General features: G+C 31.5%; 1 protein-coding gene across 6 annotated transcripts in view; it reads left to right on the top strand.

Moving 5' to 3' along the window:
* LOC107454023 (class A basic helix-loop-helix protein 15) overlaps positions 1–17,262 on the top strand; it is a 219,912-nt gene that overhangs the window by 175,438 nt on the left and 27,212 nt on the right. For 3 of the 6 annotated variants that reach the window (XM_016071066.3, XM_071178161.1, XM_043050703.2), the window contains exon 4: positions 1,832–16,983. The exons of the other annotated variants lie outside the window; for them this stretch is intronic. In XM_016071066.3, coding sequence (XP_015926552.1) covers positions 1,835–2,512 — 678 coding nt within the window. In that variant the 5' untranslated portion in view covers positions 1,832–1,834 and the 3' untranslated portion in view covers positions 2,513–16,983. Of the gene's footprint in view, positions 1–1,831; positions 16,984–17,262 lie in introns of those variants that run through there. 6 annotated transcript variants of the gene reach the window in all.

Here is a 17,262-nt window from a genome sequence, read left to right on the forward strand (position 1 = left end):
TATTTTGCATTTTGTTAATGTTTATAGTGCCTAAAAATATTTTTGAGTGCTTAAAAGGTGCTTGTTTTTAGTTGAAAGATTTAGCTACGTACCCTGTTAAAGACTGCTATTTATTTCACAGATGTTAAACGAAACACTAGCTAAACAAATTGCTCAGCAAAGTAAAAAAATAGCATAAAAAAAATTACAAATGTAGTTTTCTTGTAAAAAAAGTTTAACATATTTAGTTATAAAGATTATTAATTAGAAAAGATTAACTATACGAAAAAGAGTGCGTGCCATCTGTTAATCACATTTCTTAATAATGATTTTCGGTATGAAAAACAATAAATAAATAAAGATAAATAATTGTTTTATTCTATATACTTTTAAAAATAATATTCAATATTTTTTTTAAAAATAATATATATCTCTCTAGATTTACTTACCAATTTTTTTGGAAAACGAAGCAAAAAACCGACATATTTTTTTTTATTATTAAATACAAGGAACTAAAACAAAACATAATACACTAATTCTAAGTTGAAATTTATTTTTTTTATGTGTAAAAAACATTTAATTTACCCTCCGTTTACTGTCCCGAATTGTCAGGGGGAAAAAGAACACAATATGAGTCTTTGTATAGGTTCACTTCTTCATCATCTGCATTACTTTCGCTCATGAAGGCCATTTTTTTTCCTATTTAAATTCAACAGCCATCGTGTATACAAAACACGTCTGCAGTTCCACACATAGCCCCAAACAAATATTAGCAATCACAGCAGATTATTTTTTGTTTTGCTTCCGGCCGAATTAAAACGTGATAAAACAAAACGTATTGACTAAATATGCTATGCCCGAGTTTACTCGCTATAATATATATTTTCAATATATACATACCCGAGTTAACTCGGGATAATGAGGGAGGCGATTAAAGAATCATAAATCTCTACCGCCTCTTATTTTGGCGTTTAATTTTATGTCATATTTTGTTTTACTGCTCAAAAATTATAAAACCTAAAAAACTTACGGAGATGTTGGGAAAAAAGGCCCAGATGATTTAATCAAATGATTTAATAAAAAATTAACGCACAATAATTAATTTGAGAATTATTAACTGTTAAATTTGCAGTAAAAAAATATCACCGTTCTGTAGCCCACAGAAATGCTACTACCGAATTGACAGTTTAAGTTTTAAAAGAGCAATTTTTATTATTGAAATTACCTGGGTTTTTTTTCACTCTAAATTTAAATTTGTCATTAAGTTATAGAAATTTTGAGTGCTCCATTCGTAAATTTTTCTCAAATTCAAAAATTCTTTGCTTTAAATGATGACTATTAATACAATGTTGTAGTAAAATGTTTTTTTTTCAGTTCTTTATAGTATAAGGTCGTACTTAAGTTGATTTCGAAAATAACAAAAGTTGCGAAAGATTAAATGTTGCTAGTCTTGTCATCTACATTGAAATTTTAAAAAAAAAAAAAAAAACACTTTTTTTTTTAGAGTTAAAAATAGATTTTATTTAAATTGTTATAATAATATATGTCTCTTTAAAGTGTGCTTAACATTAACGTAAATTACTCCTCATTGTATTTCTTCTTACAGTTCAACACATTCTACATGTTTACATTTTTTTCCAAGTACAGTTCAATATTTTAAAATGGTAAATGGCAGTGGATGACTCATGTGCGCTATAATGTTCATAAGCGAAGGAAACAGCAGTTAAAATTCCATTATGTCACAAGTCCTATATATTTCTGGAATTTTAATAGATATTTGATTTTACCTGAGATAATTTTTTGTTGGTTCTATTTTATGCTATATACTTATAAAAATTATGTTATACAATAGGTTATGGTCAAATCCATCGACGACATGGACAGCAACCAGGCTCCCATTTCAAATGTTGCTTGGCCATCGTTGGATAACGAGATACTGACTCCAACTGTTGAACCTTCCCTGCCCCACTCGCCAAATTCAAACAAGATTACCGTCCGTCGCAGAAGCAGCTCCAACACTATGCATGGCTCCAAAAGACTGGCTATCGCACAACAAGATGACCACAACTCCCAAGGAAGCGACATGACAGATTCAAGCTCCGACGACACCGCCAAAACGTCTAAGCAGCAGAAAAAATCCGGTGCCAACAGCAGTCGCCGGAAGCGAAACACTCTGAGTGCTCGTGAGCGCAATTTGCGCAGGCTAGAGAGCAACGAACGAGAACGAATGCGCATGCACAGTCTGAACGATGCTTTTCAAGCTCTCAGAGAAGTTATTCCCCATGTGTCCAGGGAACGAAAACTCTCCAAGATAGAAACCCTTACTCTGGCCAAAAACTATATCATGGCTCTCACCAATGTTATATGCGACATGCGCGGTGAACAACTTCCTTACAAGCTCCTCATCAATGAAACAGGTGATTCGATGAGTCCTGACGAAGGGGAAGCTCATAAAGTCACATTTCTCAATTCGGATGATCCGCTGACCGACCCTTTGAGCAACCAATCCGATAACACAGCTGCGTCACTTTAACTGTAACTGGAAGGTATGCTTTTGCATGTTTCTGAAGGCTACTCTCCAACGCAGGGATCAACACTTTCTTATTTTTAAAACAAACAAACAAAAAATATAATAATAGCGTCTAGCTCTGTTAATAGTCCAGAAAAAAAAAGCCTGAACTTAATTTATTTGCCATTTGGGATCAAAACTCATTCTAGTACTAACATTCCTGTGTGTGTATGTTAACTTGCATTGTTTGCTTCCATCATCTCGAACCCAGCTTTTTTGGAACTATTTTCATGCCGAGTCATTCCTAAGGAAACATTCTCATTGCATCAAAATGTTCGCTCAGGATGGTACAAAAACTCTCTATACAGGATGATTCAGTACAGCGGCTAATAAACTAGGCTGTTAGGGAGGCTTTCCTTTTTGATGTATTTATCTAAATGACCTCATATTTTTGAACAATTATTGTCGACTACTATAAAACAGCTGTTTTTTTAGCCTAACTGAATGCAAAGTTCGCTTGCTAATAGTTATTAAAATCCAAAAATTTAAGGTAATTTAGATAAAAGTACCATTGCACGAAAGGACACATCTGCAGTCCCTGACCCAATTATTAGATGTACTATAAGATTCTATGCAAAATCTTAATGATCAGGTGATACTATACAGCTTTATTCTTTTTAAGCGGTTTGCGGATGTTCATGTATCAATAGGCAAAATTAGACGATATATAATGTAAATTACACGATTGGATAAATGAGACGATATATTATGTAAATATAGAGTAATTATTATTATATCAGGTATTATATTAGTCTATTATAATAATGAGATCAAATGATGAAACGCATTGTAGTGTCTTAATAATGGCATGATTTGCACGAGTTTATAGGCAATAGTTTTATATTTAAACATACAAGTAATGGGTTTTTATTCAGGAGATTTTTTATATACTTCCCATTTGTATTTCTTTTTATAGTATTGCATAACAATGTAAACCCATTGATGCAGGAGCTTAAACAAGTGCAAACCGGTTTCATCTGTGTAAGAACAATAAAACTGTATAGTATGACCTGATAATTAAGATTTACATAAAATCTTATTGTGCGTCTAATAGTATGGCCTGGGGCTGTATCTCCAGCGAAGTACAATGCTTCTGATTCCGCCACTGCTGCACTGAATAACCCTGTATGAAAACCATTTTAAATAACATAGTAAAGTATCTGCATTTAATGTCTCATTATGTTTTCATTCCCTTTATTTAAAACGGCTGTCAGATATGCTGCCATACTTCATAGACCGGATCAGACAATCGAGTCTCATTTTTTTCTATGCATTAGATGGGATTCGATTTAAAGATTTTAGTTAGAACTGAAAGCAATTATGGTCACTGAAGGGTATCAGTAAGAACATATCTGAACAGGGCAACGAACCAAATCAGTTTGGGACATTGCCATCGAATTTTTGTGATCCTTTGAATGAAATTTGATTTAGAGATTTTAGTAAGAACTGAACGTATTTTAGGCAGTATCTGTAAGAAGAAAACTGACATTTTGACCAGTCCAGTAAGTTTAGCACATTGCAATCGAAACCCATTTTTCTAATACTATATCCTGAAAATAAGATTCGATTTAGAGATTTTAGCTCGAACAATTTATGCAGTAAAGGGTATCAGTTTGAAGTATACAAACCTTTTGAACAAAACACGAGTGAAACAAATTATAAGTTTAAGACTTAAGTTTTGAATCTAATTCCGATTTCTCTATAGTATATCCTGAAAATGGGATTCGATTTAGGGATTTTAGCAAAAACAAAACACAGCTTATAAAGTAAAAGGTATCAATTAGGTGAAAACAGAATTTTTTGAACAAGACTCGAGTCACATAAAGCTTAAAACATTGCAATAGAATCGCATTTTCGTAATAGTATATCCTGAAAATGGGATTCGATTTAAAGAAACGGAGGCACTCAAAAGGTATGAACAAAAAACAGAATACGAAAATCTGTTTTATTCTCTATTCTTAATTATTGCCTAGACAATAGCATAGACTCGCATCCAATAACAGCTAATAGTTTTCGTTAAAGAAAATATATTCTTCTTTGTCTGAACATGCCTGAGACGATTTATCAAGATAGATGACAAGAATATAATGCAATTTGTTCCACCAGTTTTGCTTCCGAAGAAGAACACTTGTTTTTGCACCATCCTGTAGCTTTTGTTGAATATACGTGTGTGTGTGTCATCTACTAACATTCTCCTTTTTATAAAATGTTGTGTTACTTTTAAAATGCCTTAACGATAGTGCGCTTAAAATATCATTAAAAAAAACAAAGCAGTTATTATAAAGTGAGATATAAATTAATTTGAAACAAAATGTTTTGCCTTTATAAAAATTCAAGTTAATTTTATTTTAATAATACAATTTGAAATAGTATACTTTTGTAAAAAGAAAGCATGTATATATATATACTCATTCTTTACTTTCAGAAAAAAAACATTATTTAGTAACCCAAATTTGCTTTAGATTATACTTCAGAGTCTTACAGACAATTTATTAGACGCAGTATAAAATTCTATGCAAATACAGCTTTCGTGTTTTTGAGTGACTGTTTGCACTTGCTTACGTATCAATGGGTTAAATGAGATGATAGATAATATAAAATCGACAATTGGATAAATGAGACGGTATAAATAAAGAATATTTATTGCATAAAGCGTTATATTAGCATATTATAATAATGAGATCCAATGATGAGACACGCTGTAGTTTTTTAATAATGACATGTTTTGCACGCGTTTATAGGCAATACTTTTATAGTTAAGCATACATGTCATGGGTTTTTATTTGGCATATTTTTTTATAGACTTCCTATGTATATTTATTTTTAACGTATTGCATTAGAATGTTAACCCATTGATAGAGGAGCATCAGCAAGTGCAAATCATCCGAGTAAAAACAATGAAGCTGTATCACCTGATATACATAATTTTACATAGAATCTTAGAGTGTGTCTATAGCCGGGGAGTGTTATATCATTTTTTCAAAGTTTTAAATACTAAAGCAATATTACCACTCACATAATTAGTATGAACTGAAGAATAAATTGTTCAATATCTATTTTAGTGTTAGCATTTTATAAAAGAAGAGTAATAAAATGTTAAGCCACATTTTTTCTTTCAGGAATGTATTTTCTATGTAAACAATAATATGTTGTGTAGTGGAAATTCCAGAAACTTATGAAATCCACTCTATTTGATTCATTTTGAGTCGATTCTTATTTATTACATTTCCTTAATAATGTTTATTAAGCGGCATTTTAATGGAACTCAATGACACCTTCTTTTTTTTTTTAATTTTGTAAGAAAAACCTTAAATTTTGGAAATTTTCATCGCGTTTGCTGGAATTAATGACTCTCTTACATCAGTGTTTACCAAGCTTATACGGAATAATTAATTACTTTAATAGGGTGTTTTTAATTTGACATCGTCACTTTAGAATGCTTACTTACTACAATTAATTATTTTTTTCAAGTTTTTCGGTCAAGGCATTAATATATACCAGAGCAAACAGTTTTCTATTTTGTAAGATTACAATACAAGCCAAGAAAACCTTAAATAAGTATCCTAAGTGATATCGTTAACTTTTTTTAAAATATGTTTGTACTTCATCGTAATTCCATTATTCTTGAGCGCTGCTTTAAACCAGAACTTTTAAAGAAATAACTAGACGTATTTTGCAATAAAAGTTTCACAAATAATCGCAATACTTATAAAATGCAAGCCCACTTTTCTGCAATTGAAAAAAAAAAACAATCGCTTCACGATGTATTTCAGGAAAAGTATTATCTTTCTATCGATGCTTTCTATTGATGCTTTCTATAGAATTCTTTAAAAACTGATAAAAAATATTATTTATTTATGAAAAAATGAAAACGTCATCTATGAAGTGTCATTTATGAAACATCATTTATGAAAAATCTTTTTTTAGCAAATGTGTAGCATACAAAAATGCCAAATACAGCTCCTGGCCATATTAGGAGACGCACTGCAAGATTCTATGTATAATCTTAACTATACACGTGATACCTATACTGCTTTAGTGCTTGTACGTGGATGAAACCGGTTTGCACTTGTTTAAGTTAGTATATCAATAGGTTAAAATAGACGATATATATCATATAAATTTGACGAGAGGATAAATGAGACGATATATTATATAAATATAGACTATTTATTATATCAGGCATCATATGAGAATATTATAATAATTAGCCCAATGTAGTGTTTTAATAATGATATGTTTTGCACGAGTTTATAGGCAATACTTTTATATTTAAACATGCATGTCATGGGTTGTTATTCCGGAGATTTTTTCGTATGCTTCCTATTTGTATTTATTTTTGATGCAGTAGCCGTGAACAAATGCCATTCGAGTAAAAACAGTGAAGCTGTATAGAGTATCACCTGAGTAATTATTATTTGACATAGAATCTTAGAGTGGGTCTCATAATGGGGCCAGGGACTGTCTATAAAAATCTCAATTTCGAATTTTTTGCTGCTTACGTTGATTTTGCTATTGCGCGGCAGTGCACTATTTGCTACATTTCACAATAAAATAAAACTTGGAGAATTTTTGATGTTTCTCTTCTTTTAAGGAACAAGACCTCGCTTTTTAAATGTTTGGAAAGGAAGGGAGATTTGAAATTCTAGGTAATTGAGTGTGATGCCGATTCCATCATAGAACAAGACATGACTGAAACGTTGCGTGCAAATCAGTCAGTGAGTTAACTAACTTATGTGAAATTTTTAGAATGTAATTGCAATTAGAATGGACGCCACAAAATTACTTATTTTTTTTCTAAATTACTTTCCACAATTTTTCCCCTCTCCGCTCCCATGGTTACGAAAATCTTGCATTTCTTTTCAAGGCAGTATATTTATTTCATTAAGAAAAGGGTTATAGCCTGACCTGGTGAAAAAGAATGATTTTCGTAACCATGGTGACGGAGAGACTATTGAGAAACACTATGACATGTGCATGGCTTTTGTTTAGAATTTTATTTCAATATCTAATTAAGTTTTAAGCGCCATTAACGCAGTTTAATAGTGAGCTCACTACTTTGTAAGTTAGGGTGAGTTCATTTTAAGAATCTAATGAAACAGCCTTCGCACACATATTTTTTAAATAGTTTCTTAGCTTTCTTGGCCTATCTAATATTATTTTGCAATTCATTTTGAAGAAGCAACCTGTTGCATTAAAGATCAATAATGCCAGTTAGTGAAAGACGATATCTTATTTTATTTTATAACCATCTTTCAACAACTGTATTTACGACAACCCATTTTCGACTCCGTATTCCTGTCATTTTGATCCCAGTCCAGAAGAGTTCCTGTACCCCCAGAGATTTGTTTAAGAAACATGGGGGAGTTTGTGACCCAACAGATTGAACGTGCATCAGTCGAACCCATGATCTCCCTACCAACCAGGCTATCCCAGTCTGCCCTCCAATATCAACTCAATCGATTACAGTGGGATAGAATGATTCCATCGTATGGGACCCTTAGTGGTGTGCGCATGTTAGGTCGCTAGGGAGCTGATTCCGATTACCTTGTTGTAAAGTGCGACAATACTGTCTATGGAGTCCCTGACGTCAATCAAATCCTGTTATAGTTTGTTCTCCATCACGTGGTACTTGGATAAAGGCTGCTATTGGGCGATGGTATGACAATTAGTGTGCATTAAATAATTCATGATATTCCTCTCTTTAGAGTGTTTTTCTGGAGAAGAATTTAAAATATATTTTATTAGCTAGGGTATCGAAAGGTTTAATAGCAGATGATAAAGATTTCACTGTTTGGTCTCACTTTCAAGCTCGGAGACGTTTCTCCTGTTACTCCCCAGCAGAAATGAACTCTGCGTCCGAGTAGGTGGGGGCCAACACCTGGTGAAAGAATTATAGCTGATGAAGAATTTAAGGGATAAAATAGCGGGATTCGAACCCTCTACGCAACAGATTGAATGGCAAGACCGCTTAGGCTTAGAGGCCTCCTGGAAACTTGCAAAAAGTAAAAGAGTTCTTTTAAAGGCATCTTCGTAAGTTTTATGTATTCGTTTAAGAGTCTGGACTCTAAAGGTAAAGATTTATTGCTCTGAGGATCACCTTGTTTTCTTAAGACTATTTTCGTTTTGTTTCTTAACATTTTTTTTTCTAATGAAGAATATACAGCCCCTGACTAAATTACTAGACGCACTCTAAGATTCTATGTAGAATCTCAGTTATCAGGTGATACTCTATACAGCTTTATTGTTTTTGCGTGACTGAAACCGGTTTGCACTTCGTGTGTCAATGGGTTAAATGAGACGATCTATAATATAAATTCGACAATTGAATAAACGAGACGATATATTATATAAATATAGAATACTTATTATATCAATCATTATATGAGTATATTATAATAATCAGAGCCAATTATTGGCCGCACTGTAGTGTTTTAATAATGCTTTAATAGGCCATACTTTTACGCTTTTATAGGCCATACTTTTATATTTAGACATACATGTCATGGGTGTTTATTCGGGAGATTTTTCATGTACTTCCTATGTGTATTTATTTTTAACGTATTGCTTTACAATGTGAACCCATTGTGACAGGAGCTTAAACAAGTGCAGACCTGTTAAAGCCAGATTAAAACAATTAAGATTCTAGATATAATCTTAGAGTGCGTCAAGTGATTTGGCCGGGTGCTGTATGCTAGCTAGTACAGCTAAAATGCCACAATAATTTTAGGTGCTCATTTATATGCCCGTCATGACAAGAATGAAAATAATATTTATTAGCGGTTGTTGTAACTAGTCAAAACTAAACCCACCAAACTTTTCCGAACTGTTAAATCTTATGGCACTAACGCTTCGCGAGTGCAAAGAAAATTTTAAAGTTTTTTTTTTCCTCTTTATGTCAGGTAAAATAATATTTTACTTTATTCTATTCTGTCACGGTTGATAGTTGTTTATACTGAAATCAATTTTGTGTGCTCTTTTTTAACGCTCTTTAAATCCCCCTTGCTGTAAAAAAAAGTAGCAAAGTATAATCTTTCGAGAGCTTTTTTATAATTCCATTCCCAACAGTTTTCTTTTGTCTGCCCCTTATTCGAATAAAAATGGAAAATTGCAATCGCTTTATAGTAAAGACTCTTGCCCCCGGGATAAGATATTTTAATAAGACGAGGGAAAAAAAGTTATCTTCAAATGATCGAAGGATAATAAGATTTTAAATTTTTTTTTTGTGACTGCCAACATTTTTTTTTTTTTAAATTTGCTCTGAGACCCCTATGATTTCCCCCACTTCTCTGAGTATTGTTTCGCCAACTTAAGGCGTTCGTTTGAGAGAGTTGGTGCATAAACTGTCCAAAAAAGGGAAAAAGTTAAAACGCAAAAAGTATTTAAAGATTTCAGTCAGAACAAAAGAAAAATATTTCCATTATTATGTTTTCAACAAGTACGAAAAAACGTGCTTTTATTCAGTTGCATCTTAAGTACTGTCATGACATATTTCTTTTTTTAATTTTAAATAAATATTGCTGTAGGCTGTCTTCGTGAAAAATGAACCTTCTGTTCTCTCAACTATATTTATAAAAGTTATTGTTTAGAAATTTAGTCAAATTATAATTAATTATGTTTTTTAATGACAGTTTACATTCCGCTGTTCACTGTTGTTGATTTATACTGTCCCTCACCCAATTATTAGAAGCAATCTATAATATTCTATGTAAAATCCTATTTACCAGGTGATACTGTACAGCTGTATTGTTTTTATGAGACTGAAACCGGTTTGCACCTGTTTACGTTCGTGTATCAATTCATTGAATCAGACAATGCATTATATAAATTCGACCCTAAAGTGAATTAGACGATATATTATGCAATATAGAGTCTTTACTGCATCAATATATTATAAGAATTAGACCCAATTATGACACACACTGTAGTGTTTTAATAATGACATGATTTGCACGCGTTTATAGGCAATACTTTTTTATTGAAACCCCCATGTCGTGGGGTTTTATCCGGGAGATTTTTTATGGACTTCCTATGTGTATTTATTGTATAACAATGTTAACCCATTGATACGCTAGCATAAACAAGTGCAAACCTGTTTCATCAGAGTAAAAACAATACAGCTGTATGGAGTATCACGTGATAATTAAGATTTTACATAGAATATTATATAGCGCGTCAAATAATATGGTGAGGGTCTGTTGTTCAAACTCTTAGCGTTTTACGATTGAAGCGAATTGTAACGTTCAAATTCATTCTCCATTAGATTCATACTTATTTTTGCTTTGATACCTTGGATTTTTCTCTATTATGTTGACAGAGCTGAGATGGTTCAGGAGCCTTCCAATGAGGTCAACCAGGTTCGAACCCCGATGAGGGCTGGTCGATATGAATTCCACTTTCGGCTTGCACCGACCACAGTGCTAACGGGAAATATCCTCCGTGGTAGACGGATCTGGAGTCCCCTTGCCGTCAGGCTAAACGTGGGATGTTCTCGTTGTCTTCCTCTCCGTGTAACGCAAATGCGGGTTAGTTCCATCAAGAAGTCCTTCCCGGGGGCAAATTTCTCCCAATATTTTATCCTGGAGTTCCCTTGTCTTTAAAATGACATGGCTACGTTGCTGAACATGAGTCCCAAAAATGGGTCGGCAGTTCAACGACGGTTATAAAATAAAATAAAAACCTTATTTGCTGCGCTGCATACACTACTGAATCTTTCTTCAGCACGTTAATAAAACTAATGTTCAACTACGTACTTTGGGCAACCGAGTACTCTCAACGATTGAATGATAATTTTGATATTCGAATCAGATTGACATTTTTCGGATAATTATTGGACGTGAATCACCCAAAACTTCGAACCGGATTGAATGCACGAGTCTAAAAGAAAGAGCTTTTCCTTAGAATTAAAATCATTGAAAATCGATTGATTTAAGTGAATGAAACAAAGTGTTCTCTCCTTCATTTCATACAATAAACCTCTTTCACACTGTTTTCCACCCTCCTACAAGGTTTTCAATAAAAAAAAAAATTTCATCTCAGCATTCATTTTCTGATTTCATGACTTCTGAAAATATCTATTGAGGACCTCTGAAAGTGAAATATTTTACCATGCCGACTCATCATTTTGAAATTGTCTTTTCTAAATGATGCTTAACATGATTTTAAATTATTCTTTTACAAATTTTGGTAAAGAATGAGAACTGATCAAGATTCATCTGAACAGTGGATGGATTATTCGATGAAATTCCACCCCTATATTTTGATAAAAAAATTTTACCTGAACAGTGGATTGCTTGTTAAAAATTCTCATGAAAAGTAGATTAAAATGTCATATGAGCAGAATGTAAATGGTTACCTGTATCATTATTAAAAGAGACGCTCCCAAGTAGTCGCCAAGTAACGTTTTACCGACTAACAGTATACACTCCCTATACAAATTATGAGACCCACCATAAGATTCTATGGGTAATCAGCCTATACTATACAGCTTTATTGTGATTACGCGGTTTGCACTTGTTTACGTTAGTGTATCAATGGGTTAAATCAGCGGTTCTTAACCTATGGGTCGCGACCCAAAATTGGGTCGCGAAGCATATTTCTTGGGTCACGCTGAGTCGAATCAAAATAGTTTTTCACCAAATAATAAGTAATACCAACACCTCCTAGAAGAAGTCATTGTGGCTTACTCAGCTTAATTTTGACTTTTTTTTGGGTCGCGACATGAACATATTTCTCAAATTTGGGTCGCGGCTTAATAAGGTTAAGAACCACTGGGTTAAATGAGACGATATATATGATATAAATTCGACGATTAGATAATTTAAAGAATATATTACGTCAATATGGAATATTTATGATATCAAGAATGCATCATATTATTAAACACTGTAATCATTACAGGATTTGCACTAGTTTATATACAATATTTTTATATTTAAACATACATGTCATTCGGAAGATTTTTTATAGACTTCTTATGTGTATTTATTTTTAACGTTCCAATGTTAACCCATTGATAGAGGAGTGTAAAGAAATGCAAATCATCCGAGTAAAAACAATAAAGCTGTATAGGGCCATGTTTTGCATTACAGTGCGTCTAATGATATGGGGAAGGGGGAGTCTACTTCAACTTATAAAAGCTTTAATAAATGTGTCATTTTTGCCTTAAGAGATTTTGTATAAATATTGTAGCTGTGTCATGCATAAAGAATATAAATATTTTGCCACCTTCTCATAAACCTCTTGAATCAAACTGTTTAAAAAGTATATTCATAAATCATTATTTTCGAGAATTTTAAAAACACATTTCATTTTGTACTTGAAAGTTTAAATTTATAAAAAAAAAATCGGAAACAATTACATATCGAACACCCCTTTAGTGTACACGTCTTAAAATGACCTATTATCATATATAAATGTAAGAATTAAAAATATATAATAATGAAATGAGGAAAAGAAAATCATAATAAATTTATTTTCTATGATTTGACTTTCTATTTCTAGAAAAACAAAAATGCCTAGAAAAAAAATTATTTTTGGATATTATTTTAGTCATCTTATGCGTTTCATCAAAATTTATTTATTTATTTGTAATACAACAAAAAAAATACTTCATTTCTGAAAATGATATGAAAAAACAAAACATAAGCTTTTGGAAAACAAACACAGTATTTATTTTGTTTGTTTTATTTTTAACAATAATGTTGGTTTTTATTATATATAGTTTATTGTATCACTATAAAATTTTATATGAACTGTTGAAAATTATCTGTAATGTACCTGTCACTATCAAATGTTTAAAAATTATGATATTTTATATTTAAAAAATTTATGTCACTTGAAGACAGATTGAAATACAGCCCGTACTAGTCATTTGAGAAAATAGAAACTGGTTGCTAAAAGAATATTTATTGGAATTACCAATGCACCATTACCTTAACACCAAACATACCAGTCAAATGACCGTTTAAGAACTTTCGCATCGAAAATGCGCTTATCATCTTATCGCTTTTGCACGTTTGACTTCATGACTTTTTCAAACAATTATGTACAGTTAATAGTCTATTATTGTATTTAGTTTGTTTCGAATAATACGTGTCGTATACCCATTTCTACCACAACCGGTCATTTGACCGGGAGAACAATGTATTGCTTTATAAGGTTATCGGATCAGAAATGACGATGTCATGCGTGTTCAACGTATTGCATTCGATGAGTGTTGCACATTTCTGCAAAGACTGTTGCGTAGTGAATTCAATCAGAATAACTGTGAATTCAAATTTCAAGACATTTCCTAACATTTTAGATCGGCGTTTTTGTGAAAGAAACTAAATATTTTGGTAAATAGCTTATATTTTATGTGGATAGCTTTACTTCATTTCTAACTAACTGTTTTTTTTTTTTACCCAGAAAAATGTCGAAACAATCAAGACAGCACAAGTTTTTAGAAGAAATAATATTAATTATAAGAATTATCATTCTTATATATTCTTATAATTATAATAATGAGAATTACAGAAACAACAATAATTCGAGGAAATATGTTTGCGGAAAATGTACAAGGGAAACACCCTGTATATGTGAAAAATGCATTGAGCAATGCATTAAAAATTCTTATTCTTTGTGTTTGTAATACATAAAAATGGGCACTATACAATTTTTGTTTAATTATAATAAAGTGTTTTTAGTTTATTTCCTTCCTAACATCCCTATTTCATATATTCAATGAAGAAGCATTTGACCGTCTATGGTAGAAATAGGTATATATTAAGTGTTGGTATGTTTAGTGTTAAGACAACATTTTTTTGAAAAAATATTGCATTTGAAAAATGATGTATCGTGAAAATTTGAAAACAATACCGTTGCACAAATTTTCTAAAATTGTGTAAAATCATTTTGAAACTAAATTCTGGATGTATAAATTTTTCTCCCATAATGTTTTTAAGGAAATGATGCTCTTTTTATTCTAGTAAAAAAAAATTTGCACTTATTATAAGACATAATGCTAAAATATAAATTAATTAAAGTATAACTTAATATTTTTCGTGCTAATATTAAATATTAAAAAAATAATTGAAGATTTTTTTATTTCAGAAAATAATGTCTTTTTCAGTCCTGAAACTATTTTTCTATAATCAAAAATGCCTGACATAAGTTTCAAATTTGATCCTATGGCTTGTTGGAAAAAAAAGTTCCTACGAAATCCTGCTGTTGTATCAAAATTTTAAAGCAAATAAGTTATTCCGTGAAAGAAAGAGTCGTGATATCAATGAAATATCTGGCAATTTTAATTCTGTGTACAAAAATTAAAGAAATCGCTGAATTAATTGTACACAAGGAAGTCTTAGCGAGGAAAAACGATATTGCCAAATTTTGAGGTAACGCTTCCTTAGGAAATAAATTTTCAAAATAAAAATTTCTTTTATCCTATATTTTTATGTAACTCATTCCTAATTTTATTTTTTGAATTTAGGTAATATCTTCTTCATACTACTAAATTAATATTAAACAACTATAGATTTAATAAACAACTATAGATTTAAAATAAAATAAAAGTTTCATACTGAGCCGTAATGGTGGTTGAATTAATAACAAATTATTATGATGAAAGCAACGCTATTTATACCGAACCATTTATTGCTAAAAATACAATATTAACTAATGTAAAAGAAGTATAAATTTAATTGATAAAGAATTATTATGAATACATTGCCTGGGGTGATTATTTCTTGATCCAATCTATAATTCATACTTCAGAGAATTTTTTTGTTTACTATAAATACTGCCCTTTATAGTAAATGGATTAAAAGAATCCATTTTAGTCATAAGAATCATCTTTCATTGAATTCTTGTCATTGTGAACCAAAGGTATGAATCATATCATTTTGAAAATAGACGTTGGATTTCAAAACCACCTCTACATTTCTAATATTTTGTTGGAGACACTGAAAACGTCTTTCGTTAAAGCATTTGAGATTACTTTTGAAAAATAAAAGCGTTTGCACCAGTGTAATCCTCAAATGCATCTTTATTAATATAATTCGTCAAAATGATAAATTAAAAATCGTTTTGGGTTGACAATAGAGCTGTGTTTGGGAGACTTTTGTTGACAGACGTTGCTGAGTAACTTAAGACATTGCATAGAAGAGTATAAATTATAGCAAGAAGAGAATTCTTCTGCCAAATAAGAGGAATCTTATTAAATTTCCCCTAAACATTCACAACATTTCACATAACTAAGCTATGGATTGTTTGACAAAATGCCTGCTACATGCCGGATTGTTTGACAAAATGTCTGCTACATACCGGATTGTTTGACAAAATGTCTGCTACATACCGGATTGCTTGACAGAATTTCTGCTACATACTGGATTGTTTGACAAAATGTCTGCTACATACCTAATTGTTTGACAAAATTTCCTCTACAGAGTGGATTGTTTGGCAAAATTTCTGCTACATAGCCGATTGTTTGACAAAATTAATTCGAAACAGTTGGTTGTTCGACTAAAATTCTCCTAAACAGTGGATTGCTGGATAAAAATTTCTCTCGAACAAATCTTCCAAAATCAATTTTTCCAATCAAATCATCCTTACCAATTTTTTTCAAGAAAAGAAAATGCATAAAATCAACCTATTTTTTTATTTCATTAATAAATACAAGGAACTGAAACAAAACACAATACACAAGTTCTAAGTTGAATTTTTAAATTTTTTTATGAGTAAAAAACATTTAATTCGCCATCAGTTTACTGTCCCGAGGGATCAAGGGGAAAAAATTTAAATATGAGTCTTTTGTAGGATAGTTTTTAAAACAACACAAAGTGATACTTTCCATACAATGTGAAGTGATTTTTTTTCTTTACTTTTTTTCAATATAAATTCAGTAACCATCGTATAAACAATCGCACAAAGCACGTGTGCAGTCCCGCAAACCAACAGCAAAACTTGGCAAACTTCCAATCACAACAGATTTTCATTTTTTTTTTTTTTTTTTTTTTTTTTTTTTTTTTTTTTTTTTTTTTTTNTTTTTTTGCTTCCAGCCGAGGAAAAACGTGATAAAACAAAACGAACTAACACATTCTGCTACGCCCGAGTTTTCTCGGCATAATAAATATTTGCAATATATGCATACCCGAGTTAATTCGGAATAATCAGGGAAGCGGCTAAACAAAGACGAAAAAACACGGCACAAAAAAAAAGTACTGGTTTTGAAAGCTAACGTCTTCACCTAACTGTAGTCATATCATATATTCCTTGAGTGTGTTCATAACAGAAATATATACATGTTGCTTTAATGAAAAATGTACAAATATTTGCTTTGAGATAAATGTGGCTGGTGATATGGAATATATACATACATAATTATATATGTACACATTTATGGATAAATAAAGAAATATATATATATATTCAATAAATGTTAATAAAACGTGTCATTATTGTTTTGTGTCCTTATGAATCACAAGCATCACTAGCTTCGGTCAGTAAACGGGTGGGTGACCACTTTGATCGGCCTGCGTAGGGTGCGCGGTATCGGTCCTCGTTAAACTGTTCTACCGTAAAGAGCTCGTCGCTTAGCTACCGAAGCGTGGAAGCCATCCCCTGAGTTGTTTTTAAAAAAAGTACTTAATGTTCCCTTTTCCAAAATGAGATTTTTTCTTTACCGTGTCAATTTTCACTATGTATTATGCAAAAGCGTCACTATTCAACGTTTT

Source organism: Parasteatoda tepidariorum, chromosome 3, assembly GCF_043381705.1.
Source record: "Parasteatoda tepidariorum isolate YZ-2023 chromosome 3, CAS_Ptep_4.0, whole genome shotgun sequence".
Lineage (NCBI taxonomy): Eukaryota > Metazoa > Arthropoda > Arachnida > Araneae > Theridiidae > Parasteatoda > Parasteatoda tepidariorum.